At 48.3% G+C, this 23,067-nt stretch overlaps 7 protein-coding genes across 7 annotated transcripts; 3 read left to right on the forward strand and 4 right to left on the reverse strand.

Moving 5' to 3' along the window:
- Positions 1–2,702, reverse strand: LY89DRAFT_778498 (uncharacterized protein). The gene is made up of 3 exons (XM_018222214.1): positions 2,475–2,702; positions 651–2,421; positions 1–603 (listed from the first exon to the last, which is right to left on the reverse strand). The coding sequence occupies exons 1-3, from the start codon at positions 2,640–2,642 to the stop codon at positions 50–52; spliced, it is 2,493 nt and encodes an 830-aa protein (XP_018076555.1). The 5' UTR covers positions 2,643–2,702; the 3' UTR covers positions 1–49.
- Positions 2,703–2,867: 165 nt separating this feature from the next.
- LY89DRAFT_609005 (WD40 repeat-like protein) lies at positions 2,868–5,594 on the forward strand. The gene is made up of 3 exons (XM_018210512.1): positions 2,868–3,642; positions 3,688–3,801; positions 3,853–5,594. Exons 1-3 carry the CDS (start codon positions 2,964–2,966, stop codon positions 5,241–5,243), a joined length of 2,184 nt encoding a protein of 727 aa, XP_018076556.1. The 5' UTR covers positions 2,868–2,963; the 3' UTR covers positions 5,244–5,594.
- Positions 5,595–5,672: 78 nt separating this feature from the next.
- On the reverse strand, positions 5,673–8,160 carry LY89DRAFT_576071 (catalase-domain-containing protein; the record flags this gene model as incomplete). Its single annotated transcript, XM_018208823.1, has 4 exons — positions 5,673–6,988; positions 7,146–7,502; positions 7,549–7,873; positions 7,927–8,160. The coding sequence occupies 4 exons, from the start codon at positions 8,158–8,160 to the stop codon at positions 5,673–5,675; spliced, it is 2,232 nt and encodes a 743-aa protein (XP_018076557.1).
- Positions 8,161–8,939: 779 nt separating this feature from the next.
- LY89DRAFT_638452 (uncharacterized protein) lies at positions 8,940–11,957 on the reverse strand. Its single transcript, XM_018211577.1, has 5 exons — positions 10,042–11,957; positions 9,794–9,987; positions 9,663–9,742; positions 9,392–9,541; positions 8,940–9,344 (listed from the first exon to the last, which is right to left on the reverse strand). The coding sequence occupies exons 1-5, from the start codon at positions 11,819–11,821 to the stop codon at positions 9,086–9,088; spliced, it is 2,463 nt and encodes an 820-aa protein (XP_018076558.1). The 5' UTR covers positions 11,822–11,957; the 3' UTR covers positions 8,940–9,085.
- Positions 11,958–12,107: 150 nt separating this feature from the next.
- Positions 12,108–17,739, forward strand: LY89DRAFT_638454 (nucleic acid-binding protein). Its single transcript, XM_018211578.1, has 3 exons — positions 12,108–12,607; positions 12,652–17,091; positions 17,145–17,739. Exons 1-3 carry the CDS (start codon positions 12,143–12,145, stop codon positions 17,667–17,669), a joined length of 5,430 nt encoding a protein of 1,809 aa, XP_018076559.1. The 5' UTR covers positions 12,108–12,142; the 3' UTR covers positions 17,670–17,739.
- A 1,235-nt stretch (positions 17,740–18,974) lies between these two features.
- Positions 18,975–20,361, reverse strand: LY89DRAFT_681491 (uncharacterized protein). The gene is made up of 4 exons (XM_018214307.1): positions 20,111–20,361; positions 19,872–19,985; positions 19,707–19,820; positions 18,975–19,651 (listed from the first exon to the last, which is right to left on the reverse strand). Exons 1-4 carry the CDS (start codon positions 20,265–20,267, stop codon positions 19,326–19,328), a joined length of 711 nt encoding a protein of 236 aa, XP_018076560.1. The 5' UTR covers positions 20,268–20,361; the 3' UTR covers positions 18,975–19,325.
- A 208-nt stretch (positions 20,362–20,569) lies between these two features.
- Positions 20,570–22,983, forward strand: LY89DRAFT_395934 (uncharacterized protein). Its single transcript, XM_018207231.1, has 6 exons — positions 20,570–20,677; positions 20,783–20,839; positions 20,897–20,938; positions 21,065–21,151; positions 21,209–21,484; positions 21,545–22,983. Exons 1-6 carry the CDS (start codon positions 20,674–20,676, stop codon positions 22,780–22,782), a joined length of 1,704 nt encoding a protein of 567 aa, XP_018076561.1. The 5' UTR covers positions 20,570–20,673; the 3' UTR covers positions 22,783–22,983.
- The last annotated feature ends 84 nt before the right edge of the window (positions 22,984–23,067 follow it).

A 23,067-nucleotide genomic window follows, 5' to 3' on the forward strand; every position in this document is an offset into this window, starting at 1 on the left:
CCCATACAGACGTGTTGTGAAACGATGAGATTTCCTCTTATTGAGTACATCATTTCTTCTTTTTGGCCGCTCTCTTTTCACCTCTAACATCTTTCTTCAGTCTCGCATCCACAATCTTATACTTACCCTTCACACCTCTCGGTCTACCAGCAATACCTTTGTTTCCCCCTCGAGCAACAACGACCTTAACCTGCTGCTTGGGCTTCTTCTTGGCCGCCTTGCTCATCAATTTCACAATACTCTGCGCCTTCTCCTTCTCTGTCATGCCTTCCTCGTCTTGCAACAAGGCAGACTTCTTCCTCAACTTCTCCAAACGTTGAGCAGCCTTAAACTTCTTCCTGTCCTTTGCTTCGCGGACTTTCTTGATAGGTCGAGCGTTCAGGGCGCGCAGCTTCTCTTTGATAGCAGCTGCTGCGGCTGCGCTAATAGGTCGGTGGGGCTTGTCGTGACGACCTTCGTCATCGAGAAACCACTCTGGCAGACCATCTCGGTCTTTGAAAGCGTACTTATTGAAGCCCTCGTCAATAAGGTCTTGCTTAGTCTTTGCACCTGATGCTATTTGTTGCGCCAAAGTCATCGCTTCGGCGGTAATTATGTCGATATCTATGGAAGATCAGATATGTAGTTCAGGGGTGTTTTTGAATACTTACCAAGTTTGCCGTCCTTTCGAGGCTCGTCTTCCCACTGATCGTCATCTTTTGACCGCTTGACCACTTCAAAACCGTCCTCGTCATCCTCTCTGTCAGACTCAGGCTCAATCTCTTCAATCTCAGCCATGGACTCGTCCTCATCTTCTTCCTGTCTCATAGCGTCTAACTGGTCGAGGTCTGCAGTGATCTCTTCTTCATCTTCTTCCGGTTCATCAGGTTCGGACTCTTCAGGTAAACCACCTATATCCTTGAATATGTCCTGGTCAAAGAATTGAGCAGCTCGCCGTGACAGCCCATTTGACTTCTTCTCGTCGCGAGTGAGGTCTGTTAGTAGGGAACGCTTTGAAATCATATCCCCCGCCTCAGACTCGTCACTGCTGTCTTCTTCAAGCTCATCGTCGTCACTAACATTCTCCTCCGCAGAAAAGCCCTCCCATTCGCCGTCTTCGTGTTCTTTTCGAGCCTTCTTTGCTCGAAACTTGGCGTCTGCAGCGGACTTGTGCTCCTGATATTGCTCGTACATAGAGTCGAGCTCTCTATCCAGTCGATCTTCCTCTTCGTCACTTTCTCCATCAAAATCGCCAGACGCAAATCCACTATCGCGATCTTTTCGTAAATCAGCTTCCGTCAAAATTGCCATTTTGCCCTTCGCAATCTTATCCGCAGCCCCGGACTTGTCGACAGTTCTCAGTCCAAACATCGATCCTTCGCCATTAGGCCCTGCTTGCTCAAGTCCAATCTCTGTAGGGGCTGTCATGTGTAGCTGCATTCGAACCACCTCTCTTTGCTTCTTCTCATTTTCTCTTCGACGATCACGCTTTCTGCGGGCACTGTCCTTTTCGCTCAGAGCTTGCAGCTCTTCCTGGATCTTCAACTCTTCGTCCATTGGTTCTACTGCTGCAACTTCCTCCTCCGCAGCAGCTTTGGCAGACTTTTTCGTTGCAAATCCAAACTTCTCTCGGACTTTCAGTCGCCATCTCAGAAGATTCCTGAATTCCTTCCTTCCAAGTACTCGTAGATCTGCACAACAGTTTCGAATCTCCTGGGTAGTCTCTGGCAATTTGTCGAGGGCTGCAAGAGCAACGTCGCCGTTCGGTGGCTGTTCGAAGCTCAGTCGGTTCAAGCTTCCCAGAATAGCAATAGGGTCCGTAGTTTGAATGAATTCGCTAGCTGGAACCTCCTTGAATTGTGTCATGTTATCATCCTCATAACCATCCCTCTTCCGCTTCTTCACTTCGGGATTGAAGACCTTAGCTTCATTGTTCGGTGTAGGGTCTGATAGTTCTGCGAAGACAGAGCGAGGATCCAGAAACTTAGGATCAATTCGTTTAGGAGCTTTGAATCCACGACAGACGACGAAGATTTCTGCGGAGACATTTCGTGAAGAAGGCGGTTTCGTTGCCTCGACCTTGGTGAAAAGTTGATTGAACACCCAAAGCAGACTGTTGTAATCTTTGGATCTGAACACTTTTGTGACAAACGTGCCGCCTTCCACCAAGAACTCAGTCGCCAATTTCATCGCCTGCAAAGCCAATTCCGCCTGGTTGAAAGAATCCTGCACCCAAGCCGTACCAACATTCGGTGCGCCATCATGTAGAACGGTGTCCGCCTTCCACGTCTTAAAATGTGATCGGATAGTCGCTCGGCATTTATCTGTCGTAATATCGCTCTGGAAGGTAATGACTCTTGGAATGGCCTTGATGGGGGAGAGATCAACTCCGACAATAAGACTTCCCACAGGCATAGTCTCTGCCGCTACTTGACACCATGACTGTATATTCTAATTAGCCAGCATCTTCATCAAATGGGTATGGGAACACTAACTCCAGGTGCAGCGCAAAGATCCAGCAATACTTTGCTCTTCTCCAAGAAGCCATATTTTTTGTTCAGCTGTATCAATTTGAATGCAGCTCGGGCGCGGTATCCTTTCTCCTTGGCCAATTTGTACCACTTGTCAAGGCGACCCTTTCCATGCTTCTTCTGGATACCCATGATGTTGGTGAAGTGTGATGTTGTCCAGCAAAGCTGATATTTTTTATCGTTCAATCTTCCCACCCACCTATAATTTTTCTTTGAAGCACGCTAAGATAACAACAGCCACCAGAGTTATCGGGAAGCGGGCGCAGGTGAAGCGGAAAGTGCGGCCGCTCGTTCTGTCACAACGCGAAACCCCAGACGCGGTAGAGCTCGAAGCTCGTTCTCGCGTTAAGTGTGAATCTCCAAGTCGACCTTCAACCACACAACTTCCACACCGAGGAATACTGTTCATATCTGGAGGTCGACGAAATACTCAACACTTAATACTCAGCCATCATGGCTTCGCGACGGAAAGCAGAGAACAATGAAATGGATAGATCCTCCGAAGCAACAGTCACTTCATCCCCACAAAGACCTCCAAGAAGATCCGCGAGCACAAGAGAAAAGCGCAACCCGACTATTACTCCTCGAAAGTTCACAAGATTCTTTACGCCTCGCTCGCAGCCTCTCCACCAGCGTCAACCAACCCGTCGTGTCTTATTCAATGTCCGCTCCTTTGGCGCTTCCTCAGCATTAAACGTCCAGTCCAGCCCATTACAATCGAAAGGCTTCGATGAAGAAAATAACCCCCCTGACCTTCCAAGACAGTCGAAACGGCAGAAAAGATTCCACACATTGGCTTCAAGTACTCAACCTTCGGTTATGAGTACAAAGAACCTCGGTCTCGATAGAATACAACAATCTCAATCGAAGGGTGAATCGAAGGACGATGTTGTTCCGTCGTCACCATGCCCGCAGGGAAGTCACCTTGCCTTTGAGCATGATGGAACCCTGGACGAGGACGAGGATGAGGACAGAGATCAAGTAGTTTGTCCTGGCAGAATCAGCTCAAAGGATACTGCAACGCCGGTTCTGCGTTGGAATCGCAATGGCGGTCTTTCCGCACAACTATTCGAGATGGAGCTGGGCAATGCAGGACGTTCCGGACGCGTGCACCACAGCTATCCGGTCAATGGTATGTACTCAGGAAGCGGCTAAGGAGTAATACTGACGTTGCCAGACTGGCGTGATTCTACAGCGAATTTCTGCAGCAAACCGGAAGATGTTCACGATATCATGAGCTTGGGCGAAGAGCCGAGACGTACTATTCCTTTTGTTGCTCTCGGCTTAAATAGTAAGTCGTCGTGCCTGACCTGTATAGAGTTAGATGACTGATATCATAAAGACAGCTCTCTCCTCGCGGTTGGAGATGAAGAAGGTCGAGTTCGACTCTTGGAGTCTGCTAAAGGTGGAAAGCCAAGTTTTCAAAAGAATTTCCTTGGTTTTCGTGTCCATACCAATGCTATCATTGATATGACCTTTTCTGACGATGACAGCCTTCTTGCAACAGCGTCTGGGGACCAAAGTGCTCGTGTGGTGGATATGGGCACTCAAACGACGATTGCGATACTTGGCATTCACACTGCATCCTTGAAGCAAGTTCGATTTCAGCCCGGTGCAAACAACAAGAATGTCCTGGCCACTTCCGGCAGAGATGGTTCTATACAAATATGGGATCTGAGATGCAAAGGGCACAGTGGTCCACAATGTAAAATGTGGACACCAGTCATCGAAAGGCGGACTGGCGCACGATCTCGCGCAGTCGATCAAGATATCTTGTATCCTCGTCCTCTCAACAGTATTACGGACTCACATAGGCCCCTTCCTGGTCGATCTCAACCCTCTACTGCTGGATGGACTGATCTAGCTAGTCGTGGGGAAGCTGCAAGCCGCTCGGAATCTCTAAGTCGATCGGCAGATGTATCTGTCACTGCTTTACAATTCCTGCATGAGGGTCTTCACCATTTACTGCTCTCTGCATGCGAAGCTGACGCCTCGGTCAAGTTGTGGGATATTCGTACTGTGTCAAGCAAACAGCGCACTTTACCCATCTCGGGCACTGCTCTCCCGCCATGGCACGTGAACTACCGAGATTTCGGAATTACAGCTCTCAATCTCAGCTCCAATGGATCGAGAATCTACGCAGTATGCAAAGACAACATTGTGTACACTTATCGCACAAGTCATCTCATGCTCGGCCATGCTCCAGAGCTGGAGATTCAAAGCAACACTCGACCAAGTCAGGCTAAACTTACACAGGAGGGTCTCGGTCCCATATACGGCCTCCGCAACCCAAAGTTCCATGCAAACACATTCTACGTCAAGTCCGCACTTCGCACTACGAACAATGGGCACAGTGAGCTGTTAGCAGTGGGCAGTAGCGATGACTGTGCAGTCCTCTTTCCGACTGATGAGCGGTACTTGCCTAGCCCGCATTCTGCCCGAGGCGCGATTCCAGTGAAGCAAGAGGAGTTTGACTGTCGTGCAATGCCCACTTGCCCAATTTACACGATTGGCTCTTCTCTCACCAGAGGTCATGATCGTGAAGTTGGGTGTGTGACCTGGACACATGACGGCGAGCTTGTAACTGTCGGGGATGACCTTATTGTCAGATGTTGGAGAGAGGATCGTGACTCTGCGAAGGATCTGAGGACTGGTGGTGAAAGCGAGGGTCGACGATGGAACTGCGGATGGGCAACTGTTGAAGCGGACTATGACGACGACGATGAGTGTTGAAAAGCGATATCTTGATTGTTGGATTATGATCGAGGCATGTAATGTTTGGAGTATAATGATTTTCAGCGAGCGAGCGAGCATTGAGAAACCTGCATTATTGGCGTTCTACTCAGCGAGCAGGAGTTCATACGGTTGCGGATACCATTATTGCGAAGATTCGGAACGAATCACCTACGTGCACCCGGAAGCATGTGGTGGAACTTTTGGTGATGCGTGTTGAGTCGCCAAGAGAGCAAGGCAGGCTCATCGTGTTAGTCTCTCGGCATACATACATAGGTAGGTGAGGGAAGTATGAAGTATATGGACTCGAGGGACATTTCTCACGTGTAGGTATAAGAAATTAAAATCCACAAAATAAAATCACTTCAATGTCCCTGGTGCTTATTCATAACAATGGTCTGGATATTATTTCAGACCTAGCATGCCAAATTAGAAAGCAACCATACTAGTCAACCCGTCAACCTCGCGCTTGAAGTTTCGATGTTGAGAAATATTGAACGCATAAGCGTCAATGAAGTTCTTAGCACCCTTCACCATCTTCAAAGCATCACCCACACTTTCCGGCTTGCCAACTCCACCTGCAGTAACAACACCGTATGACTCCGTAACACTTCCTCCTTCCCCACTGCTGAATACCATTCCCTCAACCTCGCAGGCCATCTTGACGAGCTTGACACCTTCACCAGTGGCGCCAATAGCCTTGCAATGCCCAAATGCCTCTCTAACCCAGTGGATAACTCTGCCCTGCTTCATCAAGGTAGAAACATGCTCACCACCGGGAACATAGATGCTATCAAACATCGTGCTTCTCATGCCCTCGAAATGATGATCTGGGGCAACTGTCTTTCCGCTTGAGCTCTTGACTGGCTGTCTCTTGGGACCGATTGTGAAACACAACGCGCCTGCAGCGCTCAAAGCTCCTTTGACAGCTTCGTACTCAGAAAGGTTAAAGCCATCGGCAATGATAAAGGCAATCATTCTGGTCGCAATGGTAGGAGGGAGGCCTAGTGCTTCGGGGGTAAACTCAGTCATTGAGAGACCTTTCATCTTGAGTCCGTGATTTGGCCTGCCTGCTTTCGTAGGTGTAGGTGCACCTGCTTTCTCGGCGACTGCTTGTGCGAGATCGAGAGAGATGTCCGAGAGGCGATTGATCATTCTTTCATAGACGATAGGTTCATCGCAGTGGTCGAGCTCGAAGCCAAGTGCGTTAATAATATGAGCTTTTTCGTAATCAGCCATAGAATTCCAGAACGTCTGAGCTTGAGCAAAGTGTTCAGAGAATTTTATAGAGAGCAATCTCTGTTTCATTGCGACGACCTTCTCCGGATAGTCAATGTAAGCGCCTTCGCTGGGTTTTGCAGCAGGGACGATGTCGTGACGATTGGGGTAGTAGTTGATCTTGCCTTTTTGGATCGTGTGGCGCATCTGTCCGTCTCGGTGGTTGTTCATAACCGGACAAACTGGACGATTGACAGGGAGTTCTTGCCAGTTGACGCCGAGGCGGGAGAGTTGGGTATCAAAGTACGAGAAGTTTCGGCCTTGAAGGAGGGGATCATCTGAGAAGCCGATGCCTGGTACAACATGAGCTGTGCAGAAGGCGGCTTGCTCGATCTGTGTGAAGTATTCGTCGGGGTTCTTGTTGAGTTGAAGCTCTCCTATGTATCTAATTGGGAGAAGCTCTTCAGGCCAGACCTTTGTAGCGTCGAGGATATCAAAGTCGAAGTCATCTTGCTTGCTTTCAGGGCCTATATACAAGTCAGTACACGTTCAAACAAAGATCTGGAACTAAAGGCCCCATCGGAGGGCTTGAACCACATCCTCTTGGATGAGCAACTCCCGAATAGAATTCCGAACAGCTCGGTTTTCTAAGGCTAAGGAGAATAGGAGTAAATTTCAACGTACAGACTTGAATACCAAATTTCCAAGTTGGGAAAGAGCCGCTCTCGATGGCTGTGAAGAGATCCTTGCGATGAAAATCCGGATCTTGGCCAGCGATCTTCAATGCCTCATCCCATACGAGGGAGTGGACACCAAGAGTTGGGGTGAAGTGAAACTTGACAAAGTGTCTTACGCCTTGAGCATTGGTCAAAGTGTAGGTATTCACTCCAAATCCTTGCATCATGCGGTAGGATCTTGGGATTCCTCTATCGGACATTGCCCACATGAACATATGTGTTGCTTCAGAATGCAAGTATACGAAGTCCCAGAAGTTATTGTGTGCAGTTTGTGCTTGAGGGATCTCATTATCAGGCTCAGGTTCTGTGGCTGTTAGTGAAGTGGTCAAGGTACGATTTTTTGCACTTACTTCCTGCATGTATCACATCAGGAAATTTGATAGCATCCTGGATGAAAAACACAGGAATATCATTTCCAACAATATCCCAATTTCCCTCGTCGGTGTAGAACTTGACTGCAAAACCTCGAACATCTCTTACGGTATCTGCACTTCCGCGAGAACCTAAGACAGTAGAGAATCGCAAAAATACAGGCGTGCTACGAGATGTATCGGTAAGGACACCGGCACTGGTGACATCTTCGGCACTCTCGTACAACTTGAAGTTTCCGAAGGCGCCAGCACCTCTTGCATGGACGACTCGCTCGGGAATACGTTCATGGTCAAACTTCATAATCTATAAGGCTACGTTAGCATATTTAGCTCAGTCTCTCTCTGCTAATGACTTACCTTCTCACGTCCAAAATTGTCCTCGAGAAGGGCTGGCCCTTGGCGATCACCAGTAGAAGCATGCAGCCAGTTGTCATGGGTTGGTTGCCTCACTCCATAATCAGTTGTCAAACGGTCACTGGACTTTGGCTCAATCTCATTCCGTTTCATATCGGTGAGCTTCTTGTTGGACGACATAGCTCCACTGATGGCTTCGCCAGCTTTTTGAACAGTACCTCCAAGAACTGATTGCATAACTCCGGGATTGAGATAGATGGAATTGGGTTCAAGACTTTGGAATTGTTGAAAAGAGAAGTGAAACTGGAAAGGAAAAGAACCTACGTTTGTTTTTGGACGTTCACGATTTGCCAAATGACGTTGCAGATGAAATCGGAGCGGAGCTCCACCTGTTCAAGGATCAAAACTCAGTAGGTACGCAGCCAATAGTCGATGAAGTGGTTACATGTTCTGCTTCCGCATCAAATTAGATGGCCGGTGGACAAAGCGGCAAGAAACATGGTTTTGGGTCAGAACCGGCATGGTGGGCAGAGCTAAGACCTGTTGACAGCCGCGAATGGGGACCAGAGAGATCACACCGTGAGATGATAGGCCTGCCAGCAGCCGCTTTCAGAGGCAGGAAAGGCATATCCGTTAGAGGAGCTTGGCTTGGGCTGTCAGGAACTTTTGCTCCGGTGTTGTCTAGCCACAGGGCAGGGCCAGCTGCAAGTTACGTCGCGCTTTCTGCAAAGGCGGGGCAGCCGCATGGCACTTCTCTGCTTTCACACTGCCATGAGAAACAGATGAAATGCCGGTCAGCATCGATCTCCTCGTTTCGTCGATATATAAGCAAGTTATGGACGGATGTTCTGGGGTCTGGCATTCGAGGGGAAAAGAAGTGGTGACGTTGAATTTATAAGTCTTGGTCTAACCATAATTGGCAATCACGTGGAGAGTAACATCGACGGGAGGTGAACGAGGCATCGAGGATGGTCAGTTCCATCACTAGTCCCGTAGTCAAATATCAAAAGTATATTGTATATTGAGGGTATCATTCTGATTCTCATCAGCGCTGTGAACTTATCAACGCCAGACATCTATGTCTCTACCTTGCCCAACCGAGTTCGTTTCATAATTCCCAAGCGCCTACCAACCATGTATCTTCTTCGCCGAGTCCCTTATCCTATAATTTTGACCTTACAGCTTCTAGTCTATACTTCACATCTTTGAGGACTTTCGTGGCCGGTTTCCAGTCATCGAACTTTTTCAAAAGCTCGGTTGTCTCTTGATCCAGCTCCGTCTTCACGAAATCCTCTTCTAAAAGTCCACGCATAATCCACGGTAGGATGTATGGATTCGCATTCGTAGGGATCTCGTATTTCTTAACGTCTAGGGGAACATCTCCAACTGTTGTAGTCTCCAAAGCATACTCAATTGCGAGACTGTAAAGCATTAGCAAGGATGTCTAAGAACTTCCAGCGCTACCTACTCGTAAACATTTCCATCATCATACAGCCGACTGTGACCCTCGCCTGTATAGAGGCTGCCCGCGAGAGGAGCGGATAGTTCTCTGATGAGGCCATGGTCTGAAACTCCCAGATTACGAAGTTTCAAGGCAAACCCGACAAGGTGGGAAAGGCTGCCGGAAGTTAGTGACACGAGAACAAGGACAATGTTTGAGTACCCATAACCCAATAACATCAAAAGGGCGGTGGATCATAGATTGCAAGGGGAAAAGTCGAAAGGCACAGGATACTCACAAATCAGGAGCGTGTATTCGGCCATCTACAAACACAGCTCGGTATATGTATGGATGGCTCGCAGGCGAGAAAGTGGAGGACTGGCATAGGGTTAGCGAAAATTTGAAGGGAACGTCGACGTCGTAACAAACCTCCATAGATACCAGCTGATCGTCGATGGATCCACAATATGTGATCTTGACCCCATATTTGACCGCTACACGGAGAGAATCTTCATATCTCTTGGAGACGGTACTTTCCGGATCTGCAAATTCGAACAATTCTCCAGCAGATCCACTGAATAGTCTCGATTTGTAATCCGGGAACGGCCCGAGAGAAACTCCAGCTAGAAGATGAGGCTTAGCAATGTCGAAAGAAAAGGCCGTATGTTCAAACTCACCCATCGCACACACGCCAATCTTTCCTGTCGTTACCACACCAAATTCGACTAGTTTTGCTACCAGCATCAATGCCACAGGCACTCCTTGCGAATGACAGGCAACAAGAATGAAGTCTGCCTTTCGAACGTGATCAATCCAATTGAGCAGAAGTTTCCAAAGATTATCAACTCGATCAGCAATCTTTCCCTCTCCCTCAAGAGCGACTTTTTCTATTTCACAATCGACCGATCCATGCTTATCTGTCCATCGGCGGATGGCGGAGGCGGCATGGTTCGCGAATCGAATGGAAGTTCCAGTGGGTTGCCCGATCACAGTTCGAAGCAGCGGGGCCGGGAAAAGACCATGAATCCCTATTGCTAAAGCTTTCTTAATTTTTGGCGGATCTTTGACCAAAAATACATGCTTGACAGGTTGTTGCTGTCCATACATGATGAGTCGGGTAATTTGTTGCAGAATCGAGGGGTTCTCAACCAGGCGGTAGGTGCTTTTCACCGAAGGAAGCAGTAAATTTGGAGGTGTAGCCTTTACGCTAGCTGGGCTTTGAGATGAAGTAGCTTTAGGTGCCGCTTCCACACTGCTGTTTGGTTGAAGTTCTTCCACCTCGCCTGACAATGGCCTAGTTCTCTTACTTGATTTCCCTTTCTTGCTGTCCTTCTTCTGAGTGTCCTTTACCGGTACAGTCTTTGCCGGCTCAGGCTTGTCTTGGGAACTTTCCCCTGCTACTGCAAGCTGTCCAGATGTCTCGGTTTTTGCTGGAGCATCAGCGGGCTTCTTGCTGTCTGTTGACCAGAATGCCCATGAAGATCCAGCTGCAGGTTGAGTGCTTGCTTCCGGCACTGCAGAAGGAGCATCTTCCATGACAGTGTCCCCGCCAGTATCCCCTGTTTTCACGGGTATCTCATCTTTAGGGGCCTCTGCTACGGTCGAGGGTGCTGCAGTCGACCAAAGACCAAACCAAGAAGATGACGGTGGCGCTGGTGTTGGTACTGAAGCTGATGCATTCTCTGTAGTGCATTCCTTCAGCACAGGCTGTTCATTTGGTGCTTCTTGTTCCATTTGATCTTGTGGCTTTTGTGCAGCTTGAGGTTGACTGGTAATCTGCTGGCACTCATCCGCTGCATGCGTCTGTGGCATCGGCCTGCTAAGCCAGCCTCCGAGCCAGCCAGAAGATGTCGAAGGCCGTTGGGAAGCGGCGTCTGATACCGGCTCTGTTCGAGGAGGAGCAGGTATATTCTCGGTAGGTACTGGTAGAGGCGAGGGAGCATCCGCTTCATTCTCGCTGGACATCGGCTTCATGTGCTCTATGTTATCTGCCGCATTTTCCGCTTCATATGTTCCGCCCATAGTGACATCTAATGTCTCTTTGCTCTTCCCGAGCAGCATAGAAGGAGGACGTGAAGATGTAGCAGGTGGAGGCTTAGTTTCGAACCGACCTAAGTCAGCAGATGAAGTGTTTGTGGGCTTATCAGCCAATATAGTTTCCCTCGCCACTTGAGTAGAAGCCGTTGATTTTCGAGGCCAAGTCCCATACCAACTACTCTTAGACTTGAGCGGCTTGTTGGCACTGGACCTGGCGTTGCCAGCCGTCAAAGGAACAGCTATGTCCTCGGTTGAGTTTGCCGCATTTTGGGGGGTCTTTGGAACAGGAGTCGAGGATTCTGCGGATGTTGACGAGCCTGCTTCACTTGGTGCTTCGTTCGACTCAACATTTGGCCTCGAGCCCGCCTGTTCGATGGGAGGCTTTGTTCTGGCGCGCTTGGATTGTCGTAATGGTCCCATGGAATAGGCTGACGAACTCTCGAACGTTGTTGAGAAAAGTAATTCAATGTCCGCGGGTGGTTGAGCGAATGTGTAAATTACCAGACACAATAATGTGAATCTGTTGTCTCTGTCTGTCCCTGCAGCCTGGGTCAACACAAACCCTGTTATTCTTCCCCACCAATGACGTTGTCAAAATCACGAGGCTGGATAATTAAGGTTCTTACGCTAGCGGGTAAACCTCGGGACAGAAAGAAAAAGTTCCAGTTCTCAAAGAATTTTAATATTGAAGCTGCTGCACCACCCACCCCGCCTCAGAATTTCCTTCGATTAAGCTCAATTATGGCACCAATTGACAAGAAGAGGAAGACTGGTCCCACGAACGAATCTTTTGCGCGATCAAGGAAACCTGTCGAAGAAGAAAGTCGACCTTCAAAAAGATTGAGACAGGAAGACAAGCACGAGAGCAAGACGACAACTCCCAAGACGACAACTCCCAAGACGACAACTCCCAAGACTTCTCTGGTTCCAAAGATTACAAAGGCGCGGGAAGAAGATGCTGCCTTTCCTAGAGGTGGAGCAAGTCTCTTGACTCCGTTGGAGCACAAGCAAATTCAAATCCAAGCTACTCGAGATGTTTTGTTTGAACAAAGCGCAAAGTCGTCAAAGACGAACGAGGATGGCACAACTAACGGCACAGCCGATCGCAAGAAGCAAAAATCGAGGTCCAAGGGAAAGGGTAAGAAGGCTGCAGAGGAGCCCGAGCCAGAAGAAGCGGATGTGAAAATTGAGGGATTGAGTTACAAGGTATGACCATAATCTCTATTGTGTTGCCTGACTGACCATTACAGCGAATTGTGCCAGGATCACTAGTACTAGGCCAAGTTTCCCAAGTCAATGATCACGATATTGCCCTGTCACTGCCGAACAATTTGACTGGCTACGTGCCAATAACCTCTATTTCCGATAAGATCACTGAGAGGATCGAGGCAATCGCAACCAAGGAAGACTCAGAAGAAGATGACGAGCAAGGTAATTCTGAAGACATTGAATTAGGGAGACTTTTCTCCATAGGCCAATACCTCCGAGCTTATGTCATGTCTACTGGCGACGACGATTCCGCAACACCAGGAAAATCCAAGAGACGAATAGAACTATCACTGAAGCCTCAGCAGTCGAACAACTCCCTATCACAGCGAAATGTTATCACCAACAGCACGCTTATGGCATCGGTGAAAAGTGTCGAAGATCACGGCCTTGTCATGGATCTGGGTCTTGATGACCCCGAAATGAAAGGATTCATGGGAGCCAAGGAGATTCCATTTGGTGCTAAGCTCTCAGATATCATAGAGGGTGCAGTCTATCTCTGTGTGGTCACGGGCCTCAGCTCCAATTCCAAAATCGTGAAGCTATCTACGGATGTGCGGAAAATTGGCGATATAAAGAAACAGAACTTTTTGTCCGAAGCACCTGCTGTTGATGCCTTCCTACCAGGTACAGCAGTTGAAGTCCTAATTACGGATGTGTCATCTAGAGGATTAGCTGGAAAGATAATGGGTATGGTCGACGTTACGGCAGATCTCATGCATTCCGGGGCTGCCATTGATGGGAAAGACCTGCAGGCCAGGTATAAGATCGGTTCTAAAGCAAAGGCCAGAATCATCTGCACCTTCCCCACCTCCGATCCGCCCAAGCTCGGAGTATCGCTTCTTGACCACGTGGTTTCTTTGCGCTCTCAACTGGCCACAAAAGATGGTGAGAAACAACATCCTCTAGAAATCCTACCACTGTCAACGATCATCGAAGAAATTACTGTCAAAAAAGTAGAATCGGGAGTTGGCCTTTTGGTTGACGTCGGATTGGAGGGCGTCTCTGGATTTGTGCACATCTCTCGCGTTAAGGATGGCAAAATTGAGAACCTTTTCGAGTCGAGTGGGCCATACAAAGTTGGCTCAAGTCATCGAGGTCGACTTGTCGGTTACAACTTGCTTGACGGCATGTATCTCGTATCGATGGAGGCTAGCATCCTGGAACAACCCTTTCTGCGAATCGAGGATTTGACTGTGGCCGAAGTAGTCAAAGGAAAGGTTGAGAAGATTGTTGTCGACGCTTCTGGTGTTGGTGGCCTCTTGGTCACTCTGGCCGAAGGCATCACCGGTCTTGTTCCAAAAACTCACATGTCTGACATTCAACTACTTCACCCGGAGAAGAAATTCAAAGAAGGACTAGCTGTGACTGCTCGGGTGTTATCTACGGATCCAGGCAAACGGCAATTTCGGTTAACCTTGAAGAAGAGTTTAGTCAATTCTGAAGCGGCGCCGTTTATCAATTACAATGAGATCGCTCCTGGCATGCAGAGTCCTGGGACGATCGTTAACATCCTTCCGAATGGCGCCGTGGTTCAATTCTATGGCACGATACGAGGCTTCTTGCCTGTGGCTGAGATGAGTGAGGCTTACATACAAGATCCTAATCAACACTTCCGCGTTGGACAAGTTGTGAATGTTCATGTTCTCACAGTTGACGCGGAGAAAGAAAAGCTACTAGTTTCTTGCAAAGACGCGTCCACATTCGGAGCTGCCCAGCAAGCTGCGATGCAGAAGCTGAAGATAGGCGACATCGTCTCGGCTGTCGTCACAGAGAAGTCCAGCGACGACATATCTGTCGAACTTCAAGGCCTTGGCATTCGTGCCGTGCTTCCAGTCGGACAGCTTACCGACGGATCTTCTTCCAAGAACGCATCTGCGCTGAAAAGGATCCGCGTCGGGCAGACTCTGGCTGATCTAGCAGTCCTCGAAAAGATGGAGCAGAAACATCTTGTAGTCCTGACTAACAAGCCTAGTCTCGTCGCAGATGCCAAGAACCGAGTACTCTTGAGAAGCTTTGACGACGTCAAGGAGAACAAGACAGTCCATGGATTTGTCAGGAACGTGACCCTCACAGGAGTTTTTGTTCAGTTTGGAGGGAACTTGACGGGCTTGTTGCCTAAGAATAAGCTACCTTCAGATACTATCAGCCTTCCCGAGTTTTGTCTCAAAAAATATCAATCCTTAGAAGCCAAGGTGATATCTGTTGATCACAGTCAGCGGAGATTTCTACTCTCTATGGTGGATGCTGGCCGCAAACAAGAACCCACGGAGGAACAATCTTCCAATACCACGATTAGTCGGCCTGTCATCGACCCAATCGACAGCACGATCTCGAGCATGGAAGACTTTTCTCTAGGGAAACTGACGAAAGCAAGAATAGCATCTATCAAGGATACGCAGATCAATGTACAACTTGCAGCTGGTATTCAAGGTCGAATTGACGTCTCACAAGTTTTCGATTCTTGGGATCAGATAAAAGACCGGAAGAGGCCTCTGCGACCTTTCTCATCCAAGCAAATTGTCAATGTCCGAGTCCTTGGCATCCACGACGCACGAAACCACCGCTTTCTACCGATTTCGCACAGAGGAGGAAAAAACTTTGTCTTCGAGCTTTCAGCGAAGCCCAGTGACCAGTCAGAGTCATCTCAAGGGCCATTAACGCTTGATCAAGTCAAAGTTGGTTCTTCACATCTTGTTTTCGTGAACAATATTACCGAAGATGGTTTATGGGTAAACCTTTCGCCTAACGTTCGGGGTAAGATAAAGGCACTGGACGTGTCCGATGATGTGTCTCTGCTGGGTGACCTCGAGTCAAACTTTCCTGTTGGTTCAGCTCTTAGAGTTCACGTTACCAACGTGGACGTGGCCAACAATCGATTAGACCTTTCTGCTCGTTCCAGCAAGACATCTGAACCACTGACGTTCAAGAATCTCAGTAAAGGCATGGTTGTGCCAGGAAAGGTGACCAGAGTCAACGAAAGACAGGTCATGATTCAGCTTAGTGACAGAATATCTGCTCCTGTACATCTGACTGATCTTACCGATGATTTTTCATTGGCGGATCCAACAAAATATTCGAAGAACGACATTGTTCGGGTTTGTGTAACGGAAATTGATGCGCCAAACAAGAGAATTACTTTGTCTGCTCGACCTTCAAGGGTCCTTGACTCGTCTCTGTCCGTGCAAGATCCCGAGATAATATCAGTTTCTCAATTGAAAGTCAATGATATTGTGCGAGGTTTTGTCAAGAACGTACACGACAAAGGCTTGTTCGTTGCAATTGGGGCCAATGTCACTGCCTACGTTCGAGTATCTGAACTTTCTGATTCATTTCTCAAAGACTGGAAATCGGAATTTGAGGTTGATCAACTCATCAAGGGGAAGATTACGAAGGTTGATCTGGAGAACAATAACGTCCAAATGTCCTTGAAGGCTTCAGTCTTAGACAAGGATTATGTGGCGCCACTCGCTTTCGAAGACATGAAGGTTGGCCAGATCATCACTGGCAAGATCAGAAAGGTGGAAGATTATGGCGTGTTCATTGTTGTCGACGGGTCACAAAACGTCAGCGGGCTCTGTCATCAAAGTCAGATGGCCGACAAGGGTGTAAAGGATGTCAGAAAGCTATACGATGAAGGCGACGTTGTCAAAGCCAAAGTGTTGAGAATCAATCCCGAAAAGAGACAGATCAACTTCGGCCTCAAAGCGTCTTATCTTGGTGAGACTGGAGATTCGGATAGTGAGGAGGCTGATGACGCAGCGGATGCTATGGAAGGCATCAGAATAGCCGGCTCTGACGTGGAAGATGATGACTCCGATGACGAGGCTGGTGGTGTCGACCTCGACGATATTGAAAGCATTGGCAGCGCTGCTGTACAGAACCAAGATGACTCCGATAAAGAAATGGCGGACGCAGACGAGGAAAATGTTGCCGGTCTCAGTGCTGGTGGCTTTGATTGGTCAGCCGATATTCTCAACCAAGCTGAAGACCAGTCTAGCGTGGCTTCTGATGATGATGAGATGAAGGAGCAGCCGAAGAAAAAGAAGAAAAGAAAGGCGGAAATCCAAGTCGACAAGACAGGTGATTTGGATGCTAATGGCCCACAATCTGCTAGCGACTTTGAAAGACTGCTTCTTGGGCAGCCAGATTCATCTCAGCTTTGGATCCAGTACATGGCTTTTCAGATGCAACTTAGTGAACTAAGCAAAGCAAGGGAAGTGGCTGAGCGTGCTATCAAGATAATCAATATCAGAGAGGAGACGGAAAAGATGAATGTTTGGATAGCTCTACTCAATCTAGAGAACGCGTACGGCAGCGACGAGACTGTCGAGGAGATTTTCAAGCGGGCATGCCAATACAATGATGCTCAGGAGATTCATGAGCGGTTAGCCAGTATCTACATACAATCTGGCAAGAACAACGTAAGTGTCCTTGAACTCGGCAGTCCTAGTATCCCATACTCATGTTTGAACAGAAAGCCGACGAGATCTTCCAGGTGCTTGTTAAAAAATTCTCGCAATCACCGACGGTTTGGTATAATTATGCTCATTTCCTGCACTCAACGCTATCATCGCCAGATCGTGCGCGAGCTCTTCTTCCCCGAGCAACTCAATCACTACCACCACATACGCACCTGAACCTTACTCTTAAATTTGCTGCTTTGGAATTCCATTCTCCAGCTGGCTCTGCAGAGCGAGGGCGAACAATGTTCGAGTCGCTGGTCTCTACGTTCCCCAAGAGACTCGATATTTGGAATCAGTTGCTTGATCTGGAAATGCAGCAAGGCGACCAAGATGTCATTCGAGGTGTTTTTGAGCGTGTTGTAAAGACTAAAGGACTCAAGCCGAAGGGTGCAAAAGCTTGGTTCAAGCGATGGGCAGAGTGGGAAGAGAAGAACGGGGACAAAAAGAGTCAGGAGAAGGTGAAGGCAAAGGCCGAAGAGTGGGTCTTGAATGCAGCCCGAAAGAAAGGAGTAGCAGAGGATAATGATGATGACTGAGGGTAGAGATGAACAATTTGCTTTTGCATAGCATTGGAGTATGGAGACCAAAAAATGGAAATTGTCTGTCATTCGTACAGAAAAACATCGTACTCTGACAACGGATGCAATCTATACGTGATCTTCTCTCGGTCTATGTTCCAGATTATCGCTCCTTCATGGAGATAGACAGGTTTGGGTGGACTTCGAAGACGCCGCCTTCACGGCAAGCTAGGCTTGTCTTGAGAATCGATCAACTTCCCTACATGAAATGCCCTAATGTCGTACGACTTTAACTTTCCAAAGCTGTCCAATTTGTGCCTGCCAATTATACACATTCTGTGAATTGGATTTGCAGAGAATTGCGAATCTATTCGTATTGCTTGGAGGACTAAATACACGCCACTTTTTCCTCCAACTTGGAGGCGGCTTCGTTGCTTGATATCCTAGTGACTTATCCCAGATGTATATAGAACGACGATTGCAAGCTCTTTGACTTGTTTTCGCGTTCATGATTTGAGGACCACATTGTATTGTGGTGATGGGAACTTTCTGCTTCTATGAATCAGGTACGGGCAGTCACCATGTCAATGCAAATTGACAGGTAGATATCTGAATTTCTAGGTACTCGCTGATAGTTTCTTTGTCTTGCTTATAAGTGTTCTGTTGGTGGTTCAATGACTTTGATCACAAGCATACATCATTTGAGTGATCAAACAAAAGCTTTTCGAAAGGATCAAATGCATGTGAGGTTGAGTGCTTTAAGAGGATGTAACGCACAGCAGGACTAAAGAGGCAGATTTCCGCTGTAAAATACCAAAGACAGTAGCTCCTCCAAGTTCAAGGCCCGATATCGGTGATGTGAAGTAATAGGAAGACTTTTTACAAGCCACTTGTTTCTTAGTCCGTTATAACTATACACCAGATCGATCGTACTTGATGCCTGATGTGGGAATAGCTGCTCAAGGCTGAGTCACAGCTTTGTGATACCGCTAGACGACAGCAGGTATAAATAACTCGCCGCCGTCGTCCCCGTCGCTCGTAGCACACATACCAGAGACGGGTAGAAGAGCAGAGATGGATGGATGAATGGTTGAATGGTTGATTTCATGTCCCGGGTTCTGGATGCCGGCTACTTGGTGGCAGATTTCTCATGTGAGCAGATGTTTCTTGCTACGAATAGAGATCATGCATATGGCAACAGTTGCGATGTTTGACAATCATTTTAAAGATGACAGTAAACAAGATATGGCAGACTGTCTGCAAGAAGCCTTCTCACACTCCAGACCCTCAGGGCAAGATTCAGCTGATGCCTGATCCATTGTGGTGGAAGACTGAATTAGAAGAATAGAGATCCTTGTTGCAGATATGTAGACTAAGATCTTCTGACATGCTGTAAAGATGATTCTCCATCAGAGTGCGGATGTTCTGTGTTATGCACGCTTCATTGTGAAAGGGACCTGTTGTCATTCGGCCTCATGTTCTTTCCGATTTTCGGTAACGACATAGCAAGAACTGAAACTTTGGAACAATAATGGAAAAGATACTCTCTACCTGAAGCCTAACCGATTTCTCTCACGTAAGCGAGTTCTTCATTCTTTGCTGATTTGCCACTGCAGAGATCTTCACATGTGACAATAACATCCGTATTATATAGGTAAGAGTAGTCGAGCTTCATCATTTGGCCGGTCGTGGATTCTCCACGTCTGGCCTCCCTTTCGCCTTCTGCTTCTGCTCTTGAGCTCTTAGCGCTTCAATGTTGTCATCGACGAGAGCAATCTCGGCGTTGACACGTAATAATTTCTCTCGCAGCATGTTCTCATAGTCCTGGTCTGACAACACTTTCATGGGACTCCATTTTGAGTCCAGCCATGAATTTTTAGCACTTTCTGGCTTTCCTGCAAGGGTAGTCTTCCGAGCATCTGCAACATTGTACAAATACTGTCCTGTAGCTCCAAACAGAGCCACCATGGTTGCACCTGGAATTACGTTCTTTCGCCCCCCTACAAGATAAATCAGTGCTGGTCAGGTGGTGTCGTCGAAAATGAAAAGACTTACGAAGAAGACCTCCAGCTGTTCCACCTATTGCTCCTGCTATAGCACTTGCAGATATCTTCTCACGTGGCGTAACTTTTTCTTTTCCCCATGCGTGGAGGACAAACCCTCTAGACGCTATTTCACAGGTATAAGCAAGTGCCCAATACTACATGCTGCTGAGCTTACCCCAAATGGTGGTGCCCAGAGTGAACCACTGGATGCCAGCAGCCATAGCAAACAGTGCAGGGGGACTCGAGCGCATAACACCAGCAAATGCTCCGAGAGTCAATCCAGACAGACCTAAGACACAGTTTAGTAACCTGGAAGTCTTTATTATGTATTATCACGTGCAAATTCAGTCATGACCAACTGGGGAATAGCAAGACCTGAAGAGTACGGATCGGCGCCATGAGGGATATACATACCGGAAAGTCCTCCAACCTGCAGAGCAGGCCAGATAATTTCTATAACTTCTGGAGGCAAGCCATTTCGTTTTCGATGACCCTCTGAGTCTTCCCCTGACTGTGGAGTGGCTGTCATATCGTCTTTAATTTTCTTTATCGAGCAAGCATTCGGCTGCATGTTTGACTGTTCAATGACAAAATCCAACCAGAAGTCGACTCATAGAGTTCAATAGTCGTTGAACCATGTCGTGCTGTGAACATTCATAGATCAATTCGATGAATGACAAGAACAAGAAGTCCCATGTCGGAGCTATATTCGAGTTCTTTCGCTAAGCCTATTGTGGTACTAGCGGCTTTTCTCCCGCGATTTTCTTAACACCAAAAAGAATTGCACTCGAAAGTCAAGGGACCGCGAGGACTCCATCCGCAACGACAGTCCCAACACAATCAAGTTCTAGAAACTTGATCACCGCTTTCGCAATCGCAATCTCACATACTGAAGGAATTGCTATCCTTCAGCCAAGTTACCAGGACAGGCGCAAGAGCAGTAGTTCTCGCGCAGTGTCCTTAAAAAACCCGCAAACATGGGTAAGCCAGATCGAAAATTCCCCTGGCCCCACGCGCAATGCGCGCAGAGCTGCTGTACCAATTCTACAATGTTCAAGGCATCTTGCTGATATGTTTGCCATGTAGCGCCCAAGAAGAAAGAACAGCAGAAGATGTCCCTCGGGGCCTTCTTGACTGACGAGAGTAAGAATATTCGACCGCCTCAGCCTCACACAGAAAGAGTAGTCTAACATGGCACAGAGATGGGATCATGGGCCGATGAGATGGAGGATATGCCAGTTTGTAAGTCTTCATGAATCACATCCAAAGGTGTGTCTACTAACTGAACATTTGTAGCGGGTATGCAGTTCGCCTTCAGACCGCATTTCCAACAATTTTTCCATCTTTAACAATACTGACTCCTAGCAGACTCTCGCACAGGCTATGGAGGCGGTGAACGACGTACCTACAGCTCTACTACAGGCACATACGGCAGTGGTAGCATGGGAGGAGGAGGTCAGTTCGAGATCGGTCTAACAAAGTCGATCGCAGCTAATATGTGATGCGATTTAGGCTACTCTGTTCGCGAAGAACTCCCCCTTCCTGACAAGCCCCCCTACACTGTACATCTCGGAAATCTGTCTTTCGACGCCACTGTTGGAGATGTCAACGATTTCTTCGCCGGATGCGAATGCACCAATGTTCGAATCATTGAGGACAAGATGGAGATGAAGCCCAAAGGTTTTGGCTACGCTGAATTTGCCACTCGAGATGGCTTGAAGCAAGCTTTGACTCTTAATGGCAGCCAGTTTCAAGGACGCAACATCCGAATCAGTGTTGCTGATCCACGTATGTTATAAATGCTCTCGTATATCTACCCACAGTCACTAATCATTATATTCACTACAGCGAAGGATCGAGGTGACCGCCCAGAAGCCAGAGAGCTGAACGATTGGAGCAGAAAGGGACCGCTTCCCGACCTACCATCCCGAGGAGGCCCCCGTCGCGAGTCAGACCGTGGATTTGGAAATGATTTCGGAGGAGAAAGAAAGGAACGATTCCCAGAGGGTGATGGCAAGGTCCGCGATTTTGGAAACTGGGAACGCAAGGGCCCATTGTCTCCCATTACTGCTCCAGAGCGTGGTGGTCCTCGTGAAGGTGGTCGACCTCGAACAAACGATGGCCCAAGAGGAGAAGGTTTCCGTGATCGTCGATCTTCACCAGCTGCATGGGGTGAGGGACGTCCACAAGGATCTCAAGATGGCTCAAGACCTCCCAGACGAGAGTTTCAAGAACGCCCAGTTGTCGAACGGACCCCAACTGCGGCTGAGCAAGACAATCAGTGGCGCACAAAGATGCGACCTGATGCCCCGGCAGCCAAGTCGCCAATCCCATCCCGTGACGGTAGCGAAGCGCCTTCCTCACCGGCTCCCGCAAATGCACTTCCTGCTGGCCGTCCCAAGTTGAATCTCGCCAAGAGAACTGTGTCCGAAGCTCCTCTCGCGTCCCCATCCTCTACCTCTGGTGATGCGAAAGCCAGCCCATTTGGAGCCGCACGTCCTATCGATACCGCTGCAAAGGAGAGAGAGATCGAAGAGAAGAGACTCGCCGCCGTCCAGGAAAAGAAAGAGGCCGAGGAGAAGGCTAAGGAAGAGAAGCGACTTGCTGCACAAGCTGCCAAGGAAGCTGCAGAAAAGCAGGCCGAGGAGAGCAAGCAGGTTGAGATTCTTCAACGAACCGAGGGCGAGGCAGCCAACGAGACGGTGGAGACCGAGAACGCCAACGGCAATATTGTTGATGATAAGGCCGTCAAGCCAAAGGAGATTGTTCGTGATGCAAAGCCCAAGCCATCAGAGACTGGTGCTTGGAGACGTCCATCTGGAGGTCCACCACCACCTAGAGATGACATCCCACGTGGTCCAAGAGGAAGAGGCCGAGGCCGCGGTGAAGGTCGTGGTGGTCCAAGACATTTCGATGACCGCCCACGGCAGAATATGAACGGTGGAGCTTCTCCAGCGTCACCTGCTCAGACCCAAGCTGCTGAACCAGAAGCTGCGGTACTCGAAGAAGATGGTTGGAGCACCGTCTCTAAACCCAAGAAGAACAACCGTGGTGGAAACCAAGGTGCCCGAGCCATTGCATCTTGAACATAGCCTGGGCGTAATATGACGGAATGAGCGTTTGGTGTTTCAAAAGCATGACCTTGCGTGGCCTTCATCGTTGAGCCTCGATAAAGGAGCTACAGCTCATTTAATCTCCCATCTTCTCTCCTCTACGACGACTTTCCTTTGGCGTTGGATCTTGTCAAAATCATGTGTCTAGATCTCATGCTCTGCTGCCAGGTCACCGCTGACCTTGGCCGCCGGGCTTAAACAAACGGTCTCCTGCACACTTTAGAATGCATATGGGCGGACTTTGCACTGCACAAATTT

This window comes from Mollisia scopiformis (assembly GCF_001500285.1).
Source record: "Mollisia scopiformis unplaced genomic scaffold LY89scaffold_4, whole genome shotgun sequence".
In the NCBI taxonomy this organism is placed as follows: Eukaryota; Fungi; Ascomycota; class Leotiomycetes; order Helotiales; family Mollisiaceae; genus Mollisia; species Mollisia scopiformis.

Excerpts from the sequence above, each read along its gene's own strand:
- LY89DRAFT_778498 (XM_018222214.1), bottom strand. The coding sequence starts at position 2,642 with ATGGGTATCCAGAAGAAGCATGGAAAGGGTCGCCTTGACAAGTGGTAC. Across the intron at positions 2,422-2,474 it reads ATCTTTGCGCTGCACCTGGA|TCATGGTGTCAAGTAGCGGC; the intron begins GTTAGTGTTCCC and ends TAGAATATACAG. Across the intron at positions 604-650 it reads TCGAAAGGACGGCAAACTTG|ATATCGACATAATTACCGCC; the intron begins GTAAGTATTCAA and ends GATCTTCCATAG.
- LY89DRAFT_609005 (XM_018210512.1), top strand. The coding sequence starts at position 2,964 with ATGGCTTCGCGACGGAAAGCAGAGAACAATGAAATGGATAGATCCTCC. Across the intron at positions 3,643-3,687 it reads CCACAGCTATCCGGTCAATG|ACTGGCGTGATTCTACAGCG; the intron begins GTATGTACTCAG and ends TGACGTTGCCAG. Across the intron at positions 3,802-3,852 it reads TGTTGCTCTCGGCTTAAATA|ACAGCTCTCTCCTCGCGGTT; the intron begins GTAAGTCGTCGT and ends GATATCATAAAG.
- LY89DRAFT_638452 (XM_018211577.1), bottom strand. The coding sequence starts at position 11,821 with ATGGGACCATTACGACAATCCAAGCGCGCCAGAACAAAGCCTCCCATC. Across the intron at positions 9,988-10,041 it reads GATTGGCGTGTGTGCGATGG|CTGGAGTTTCTCTCGGGCCG; the intron begins GTGAGTTTGAAC and ends CTCATCTTCTAG. Across the intron at positions 9,542-9,662 it reads CGAATACACGCTCCTGATTT|CCTTTCCCACCTTGTCGGGT; the intron begins GTGAGTATCCTG and ends AACTTCCGGCAG.
- LY89DRAFT_638454 (XM_018211578.1), top strand. The coding sequence starts at position 12,143 with ATGGCACCAATTGACAAGAAGAGGAAGACTGGTCCCACGAACGAATCT. Across the intron at positions 12,608-12,651 it reads TTGAGGGATTGAGTTACAAG|CGAATTGTGCCAGGATCACT; the intron begins GTATGACCATAA and ends TGACCATTACAG. Across the intron at positions 17,092-17,144 it reads TACAATCTGGCAAGAACAAC|AAAGCCGACGAGATCTTCCA; the intron begins GTAAGTGTCCTT and ends ATGTTTGAACAG.
- LY89DRAFT_681491 (XM_018214307.1), bottom strand. The coding sequence starts at position 20,267 with ATGCAGCCGAATGCTTGCTCGATAAAGAAAATTAAAGACGATATGACA. Across the intron at positions 19,821-19,871 it reads TCTGGGCACCACCATTTGGG|CGTCTAGAGGGTTTGTCCTC; the intron begins GTAAGCTCAGCA and ends CCTGTGAAATAG. Across the intron at positions 19,652-19,706 it reads AACAGCTGGAGGTCTTCTTC|GGGGGCGAAAGAACGTAATT; the intron begins GTAAGTCTTTTC and ends TTTATCTTGTAG.
- LY89DRAFT_395934 (XM_018207231.1), top strand. Across the intron at positions 20,840-20,896 it reads GGCCTTCTTGACTGACGAGA|AGATGGGATCATGGGCCGAT; the intron begins GTAAGAATATTC and ends AACATGGCACAG. Across the intron at positions 21,485-21,544 it reads AATCAGTGTTGCTGATCCAC|CGAAGGATCGAGGTGACCGC; the intron begins GTATGTTATAAA and ends TATTCACTACAG.